Source organism: Hydra vulgaris, chromosome 11 (genome assembly GCF_038396675.1).
Source record: "Hydra vulgaris chromosome 11, alternate assembly HydraT2T_AEP".
NCBI lineage: Eukaryota > Metazoa > Cnidaria > Hydrozoa > Anthoathecata > Hydridae > Hydra > Hydra vulgaris.
Genome location: NC_088930.1, coordinates 18,679,466 through 18,687,260, shown reverse-complemented (window position 1 = coordinate 18,687,260; position 7,795 = coordinate 18,679,466). Strand labels below are relative to the sequence as shown.

Here is a 7,795-nt window from a genome sequence, read left to right as displayed (position 1 = left end):
TTATTTTCCATTTTTATATAGCAAGATAATTTTTTTTAATTTTCATTTTCTTTATATCATTTTTCAAAATTTTTTTTCTCTTGTCAATATTTCAAATGTAAAGTTTCATATGAAATTTAAATGCATCTATATTTCAATATGACAAGTCTTATTTTTTTAATTTTTGACAAGTTTTATTTTTATAATTTTTATTCTTTTATATTTCAATCGCATTAAAAAATAAACTCTATCTAACTTAGCCTTTAATATTTCAATAGCATTTGGATTTTCAAATAAATCATCATATCCCAAGTTTTATATATAAAGATTTTTTATTTTTTTAATTTTTCAGAATTTTAATATTTCAATCGCATTAAATGATAAATTTTTAATTTAAATTAAATTAAAAATTCCAATTTGATCTCCCTTTAATTTCATCTCATTTTCTGGTTCTTTAAGGAATAATTTTAAAGCTTTTTCTCTTCTATATAATCTAATCAATAATTCTAGATAATAAGGAGTAATGAAAAAATCTTTCAATTCAAGCAAATATTTATTTGCTTCTTTTATTTTTTCATAATCATATGTGAAGATATTTGGATTTCGAGATAAAAAATGCCAACATACTTTATCTAAATTATCTTTTAATATCTCAATTGCATTTGGATTCATAGATAAACATATCTGATTGACTTTATCTAAATTTTTTTTCAATAGTTCAATTGGATTTGGATTTTTAGATAAAAATATCGAATTGACTTTATCTAAATTCTTTTTTAATAGTTCAATTACATTTTGATTTAATGATAAATAATACCAATCTACTTTATCTAAATGATCTTTTAATATTTCAATTGCATTTGGATTAAAAGATAACCAAAACCAATCTACTTTATCTAAATTCTCTTTTAATAGTTCAATTGCTTTTGGATTTTTAGATAACATTGTCCAATTGACTTTATCTAAATTTTCTTTCAATAGTTCAATTGCATTTAGATTATAAGATAAAATATCTTGATTGACTTTATCTAAATTCTGTTTTAATATCTCAATTGCATTTTGATTTAATGATAAATAATACCAATCTACTTTATCTAAATTCTCTTTTAATAGTTCAATCGCATTTGGATTTGAAGGTAAATTATGCCAATTAACTTTATCTAAATTTTCCTTCAATAGTTCAATCGCATTTGGATTTGAAGATAAAGTATTCCAATGTATTTTATCTAAATTTTATTTCAATAGTTCAATTGCATTTGGATTTTCAGATAAACAATTCCAATCTACTTTATCTAAATTTTTTTTAACAATTCAATCGGATTTTTATTTTCAAATAAATTATCAGATCCCATTTTTATATATAAAGATTTTTTTAAATTATACTTCAATTTTTTTCTAATTTTTTAGAATTTGATATTTCAATCTTATAACCATCAATCTTACCATCACGAATTTCAAGATATCTATATCCATGACCAGTTTCACGCATTGCGCTATATAAGGATTTATATACTGTTTCTTCTCCTGTTTCCATGTTTGTTAATTTAATAGTGACTGGTTTTTTCTTAATTGTTTTTAATCTTTCATATTTTGGATCTATTTCTTTTTTCTCTTCTTTTACTGGATGTATTCTAGGTCTTCCAAATGATCTTTTCTCATCAACATCTTTTACTGGATGTATTCTAGGTCTTCCAACTGATCTTTTCTCAGTTACTTCCTCACTTCAGCCATAATAGATTCTTTATCTACTAACCCATTTTCCATTGCAATCATTATCAATGTAGCGATATTGTAAGATGTTTTTGAAATGTTATTTTCTTCTAATGAACTTTTTAAACTTTTCTTTGTATAATACATTTTGATTAAATAAAGAAAAAAATTTTAAGTAATTTTCAAAAAAAATTAATTTTCAAAATTAATTCTATTATCATCTGCTTTAAGTTCCATTATATTATCAGATAATACAAGAGCATATGCTTGAGTATTTGCTGGTACAGCTGTATTAAATGTTGCTCTAATTTGTACTTGTATAGTTGATGATTTTAATGTTTCTGATTGTTTACTAATATCAAAAACAAAGATTGGGTATAAATCTCTATAGTCAGAAGGACTTACATTGCTGTTTGCGATCAATTCATTCATTCCATAATATTTTTCTTTAAACATAGATGCTTCTCTATAAATTCTTGAAATTCGCTGATTTGGAAATGACAAATTATAATCTTCAGCAGGATATCTGAGATTATTATTAAACATAATGAATATATTTTTCAAGTCACAATGATCAAATATTGAAGCATTGACAGGTTATTCACCGTTAGCTCTGTTTGTTTATAATCCGACAATAACGTATCTCGGATTTTCAGGAGATGTCTGCGAGGGCAATTCCCAAATAAATGAAGTAGCTTGTTGAACAGTTGTAGTATTACACTGACGCTTTCTAAAACTTACTGGAATGGTCACTTTATTTTAAATTTCATCAATAAGTCTTTTTTTTTCTTCACCTGATGGTATCAAACTTGGCATAAGAAGTTGTATTTTATTAAGAATAACTTTTACTGCAGCTGCACCAGCAAGCCTAAAAATTGCATTATCATCACTTTGTCTTACAAGAATTATTGTACGTTTGAGACCATAAATAACTTTGTCGCAATCATCACAGAATCCAAAAATGTGTCTTAAAGGTATGCAAATCGAAAATGTCCTTTTTGTAGTTGGTTTCTGAATTAGGTATGCTTGTCTTGTTGCAAACCCTGTGGTATCAGCAAGTACTGCTGTTGATGTACTATCTTTATACCACAATTGATTTAATCCTTGTGCTAATTGAAAGTCATTTGCATAACTAAGCATTCCTAACATTGTAGTTGCTTGACCAATATTATAAACACTCTATCTCTTTGCTTGATAATTGCTATGTTATTTGATTAAATAAATGCATAATGCCATTATTTGTAAGAGCAACTGCATCTGCATTAGCATAAGCTGTTCCATCAGCTTTAACAAGTTGCCCTTCAAATAAGAGATACGCTTTATATGGAAGTGTTAACAAATCTTGATCATTAATGTTGATTTTTATTTCTCCAGGACTATTTAGATTTGTGCCATTCATAGGCGTAGAGTATGGGGTGCAACGGGGGCAAGCTGCCCCCCTTGAGTCAACTTTGCCCCCCTTGAAATTTCGTTTGCCCCCCTTGAAATTTTATCCATTCTTAAAATAAATATTATTTCAATTTATTATTTTTAAACAGAGAAAGAACCTCCTTAATAACTTATAATAGATTTTAAATAACAACTTAAAATAAGAGATTTTTTCTTTATAGAATTCCCTACTCCTCTTTATCCAAATCAAATTCAACACAAGGTGCAAACGGAAAAAGGTTGGAAAAAAATATTCGTCGATATCTTTTTAGCTGGGAAGACGAATTCAAGTGGATTAACTATGACGCTGTTAAAGAAAAAGCCTTTTGTTCCTCGTGTGTCAAAGCTACTAATATGAAGCTTCCGCTGCCTACTGAATCAAGCGAAAAAAAATCCGCTCTGGGATTTGTTATAAATGGATTTAATAATTGGAAGAAAGCTCATGAGAAGTTTCGCCGTCATGAAGCTAGCCATTTTCACCGAGCTGCTAACGAAATGATTTTGACAAGCACGTCAGATTCTACAGTTTCCAGTAAACTTTCCACTCAACATCTACAAGATATGAAGGACGCAAGAAAAGCACTTGATCATATTTTTTCTAGTTGGATTTTTCTCGGCTGTCAAGGTTTGGCCATCCGAGGCAAGACAAAGGAGTCTTCAAATCTATTCCAGCTCTTAGAACTGAGGTCTATGGATGTACCAGTCTTGAAAAAATGGATGAATCGACCAGAGAAGTACAAGTGGATATCACCAGATGTCACAAATGAAATTGTGTTGGATATTTCGTTAGTTATCCAACGTGAATTATCAAACACGATAAAAAAGAGGGATTTTTTTGGATTCATGATGGATAATTCGTCCGATATTACGGGAAAAGAGCAGGTATTATTAGCCAAATCAATAATTAAATGAACCTTATTTTTTTCTTTTAATAATTTTTAAAAGCTTTAAATTTTATAGGTATCGATATCCTTCCGTACTGTGGACGATGAGTTCCAAATTAATGAGGATTTTTGTGGATTTTATGAGACAGCCACAACTAAAAGCAAGGATTTGTTTTTGATTAAAAAAGACGTCCTTCTTCGCTCCAACTTAAGGCTCGAGAACTGTCGGGGACAGTGCTACGATGGAGCTGCTGCCATGTCTTCTGAAATAGCTGGCTTGCAAAAACTTGTTCTTCAACAAGAAAGCAGAGCCCTTTATGTTCATTGCAGAGCTCACAACTTAAATTTGGTAATACAAGATGAAATAAAAAACATCCCTGATATAGAAAACATCATGTAACTCGTTCAAAAGTTTATCGCTTTTACCAGAGGCTCACCAAAGAGGCTCGCTTGGTTTTCAAGCCTAAAAGATCAAAATGAAAGCAAAGACGGACACCAAAATGGAACATCATTTAGACCTTTTTGCCCAACCAGATGGATAATGCGCAAGCCATCACTAATACCTATTACCAGTAATTACAGATCACTTTTGGTTTGGCTGGAAGACCTTACCACCAACCCTGACTTTACCAAATGCCGAGTGGAAGCAATGGCTTTTTTGTCTTTTTTTCAGGTTTTTGGCACCTTTTTTAAGTTGGAATTTCTTCGAATCATTTTTACCATCCTAGAAGATTCAAGCATTCAACTTTAGGGAAGCCAACTAAACTTTAGTAAGGCTGAATCCATCATTCAGACCCTGAAACAAATATTAAGATCTTTGCGTACTGAGTCACGTTTTAAAACACTTTTCGATGCGGCAACTGAATCTGCTAAAATAATGGATTTAGACGAACCAGCTCTGCCCAGGAAAAGGAAAGTACCTGCAAAAATTGAAGTTGGTTTCAGGGATACTTATTACCACCCAAATGACCCAAAAGAGATGTACAAGAACTTATACTTTATCAGTCTAGATGCAGTTTTAGTTAGCCTAACCGATAGATTTGAATCAACTGAAACCACTCGCCATTTAACAAGAGTCGAAGAGTTTGTTATTGGATCAAATAATACTGAATGCAGTATTGACTACATAAAAAACTTCTACAAGGACGATTTTACAAATTATCAAAGACTACAGCTTCACCGGGACCTTTTCATTGACGAAGCTATGAGAAAAAAAGTCCAGTTAGTAGATTTTCAATCAGCTCTAGATTTTATCCGTGCTAGAACAAATTGGATTGAGAAGCATTGTCTCGGAAGTTGTCCGTTTTATAAAGATTATTTTGGTCCAGCAGGTGTCGACTTGTACGGCAGAACGATCATTTAGTAGTCTGCGTAGACTAAAAACTTTTCTTCGATCGACCATGAGCCAAGAAAGGCTGAACGCTGTTTCTCTAATGAATACCCATAAAGAAATTACCCGGAGTATTAAAATGGATTTTTTGTTAGATAGGTTTATTGAAAAAAACGAAACGCGCCGTAGAATGTTTTATTTGGAAACCAAGTAAATTCTCTACATATATTTCTATATTTCTTGATGCTAGTTAACCAAAATTTTGATAGAAAAAGTTGTTATTTTTTATCTCTATATAAATAACAATTAAAACTGGACAGTTAACGTAAATTGCTCAAAAAAATTGAACCTTCAACTTTTTGTCCCCCTTGAGTACTCTACGCCCATGGTGCCATTAGTAGGTTCATATATATGTTCTTCATATCTTTCAATTCCATTATCTATCTCTATCGGTTCTGTAAAATTAGATTTTTTTTTTAATTGACAATTCTTAAAAACGATATAAAAAAATTTACGAAAGCTAAATTTACGCAAGTCGAAGTTGTTTGTTCATCAATTTCATTTTTAACTTTTATTCTAATTTGCTCCATCATTGTCTGAAATTTTTCAAGTTCACCAATTATTAACTCAAATTCCTTGTCATCTATATGCAAATCTACTAAAGCTTTAGAAATATAATTGCTTATTGTATTTAGTTTTGAATCAGCAAGCACTTTAATCTTTTCATGCTTTTCTGCTTTTGAATTCATTTTTTTTATTAACTTGTCCGCCTATTATTGATAACACACCTGCTCCTAATGCTGCATTATCAATTGCAGTAATTATTTTTACAGCTCTATGATATTTTTTACTTAGCGTTATTCTCTTTTCTCTCTCACGCTCTATTTCTTTTTGAATCTCGCCAATTTTTTATAACCGATATGATTTTTCTTCAGGTGTATTAGGAAGAACAGGGTAAATATTGTTATTCTCAGTAGGTATAGCTGAATAAATGTTATTGTACATTTTTTTATTGTATTCCATTTTTAATAAAAAAATAAAAAAATTAACACAATAGATTAACAGAACAAAAACAATCTCCTTTTTTTATTAACACATCATCAACTGAATTATTATTAATAATTACTACAATGTCATCAACAGACTCTGCTATTACAGAATTTTGTAAACTTAACATTTTTAATTTAAATTCATTTTTTAATGAAACTAATGCAACACCTTTTCTTATAGATATACCAAACTTTAAAGAAACACTTTTTTGTGACTTAAAACCTATTTTAATATCTTGTTGTGCAAATACTTCTTCCATTTATTAATATTGCAGGATGCTGTAAATTTTGATGTGGTTTAAAAACTATAGGAAATGGTTCCGGTTGTTTAAATTTTATTTATAAAATTTATGCACTGGCATGCTATTTGACATTTTATTATATATAAATTTTATTATATATAATTTGAAAATCAAAGAATCATATTTAAAAATGGAATACTAGCAAATGGAGAATTTGGTCCTAATAATAAACCTGAACCTGTTGATGTATAACCATTTCCAGCACGTAAGTACAATCCATCACCTACAGAACTTCCTTTATTATATGGTCTTAAATATAAACCAGATCATGCACATGACATTAACTCGTTGTCCCTTCTTTTTCATGTACACAATACCATTTCCAGCAATTCTATCAACCATAGCTGATCCAGCTGCTGAACCTATTCCTGAAAGCAGTCCTGTTGCAAGTGGTGGTATAATTCTTGATGCTAAAGAACCAAGAAACGATAAAACTGCACCAATAAATCCACCTTCTATTTTAGAATTGTGTACTAGTTGTATTTTACTTAAAATAATTGATACACCAGTACCTTTTTCACATGCTTTTCTAATTCTATTCAATTGTGTTGTTGTTACAGCTAATACATGTTCACCATTTAAATCAGAATGCGATAACTTAATACCACATTCAATTGCATTTTTAATTTTTTCTATTTGGTTTTGTGAAAGATTTACTTTAATATTAGTATATTTACTCATTTTATTATAGTTAGATTATTATTTTTCTCTTATATGAAATCTAATAGCTGATTTTTCTCCTCGTAAATTTATCAGATTTCCATCTTGATCAACCAATTTAGTCTCCATCTTTGAAATTGTTTTTAGTATTATTGGTAAGTAAATTAAGTTTAATGGGTCTTGAATAATTTTATATCCAGGACCAACACTTGGAAAAAATGAATATATAACGTTTTCTGTTGTTCCATTTACATAGGATGATGCTTTTATATCATTTGTTACACTTATGCTATTAATACTTAAAATGTTAACTATATTATCTGATTCATGAGATCCTGTTGAATATACTTGACTGTTAAAACCAAGAATAGATCTAATTGAATTTGTAGCAGATAATAACACATATAAAATCAACTTTATATGTGTTATTATCTACTGAAAATATAATTCTAG

At 29.4% G+C, this 7,795-nt stretch overlaps 2 protein-coding genes across 2 annotated transcripts; one reads left to right on the top strand and one right to left on the bottom strand.

Moving 5' to 3' along the window:
• Positions 1 to 2,448: 2,448 nt before the first annotated feature.
• Positions 2,449 to 3,088, bottom strand: LOC136086897 (uncharacterized). Its single transcript, XM_065809395.1, has 2 exons — positions 2,923 to 3,088; positions 2,449 to 2,831 (listed from the first exon to the last, which is right to left on the bottom strand). The coding sequence occupies exons 1-2, from the start codon at positions 3,086 to 3,088 to the stop codon at positions 2,449 to 2,451; spliced, it is 549 nt and encodes a 182-aa protein (XP_065665467.1).
• Positions 3,089 to 3,099: 11 nt separating this feature from the next.
• Positions 3,100 to 4,401, top strand: LOC136086896 (zinc finger MYM-type protein 1-like). Its single transcript, XM_065809394.1, has 3 exons — positions 3,100 to 3,104; positions 3,300 to 3,999; positions 4,078 to 4,401. The coding sequence occupies exons 1-3, from the start codon at positions 3,100 to 3,102 to the stop codon at positions 4,399 to 4,401; spliced, it is 1,029 nt and encodes a 342-aa protein (XP_065665466.1).
• The last annotated feature ends 3,394 nt before the right edge of the window (positions 4,402 to 7,795 follow it).

Coding starts and splice junctions, on each gene's coding strand:
- LOC136086897 (XM_065809395.1), bottom strand. CDS start 3,088: ATGAATGGCACAAATCTAAATAGTCCTGGAGAAATAAAAATCAACATT. Junction 2,832..2,922: donor AGTTGCTCTTACAAATAATG/GCATTATGCATT, acceptor CTACAATGTTAG/GAATGCTTAGTTATGCAAAT.
- LOC136086896 (XM_065809394.1), top strand. Junction 4,000..4,077: donor ATATTACGGGAAAAGAGCAG/GTATTATTAGCC, acceptor TAAATTTTATAG/GTATCGATATCCTTCCGTAC.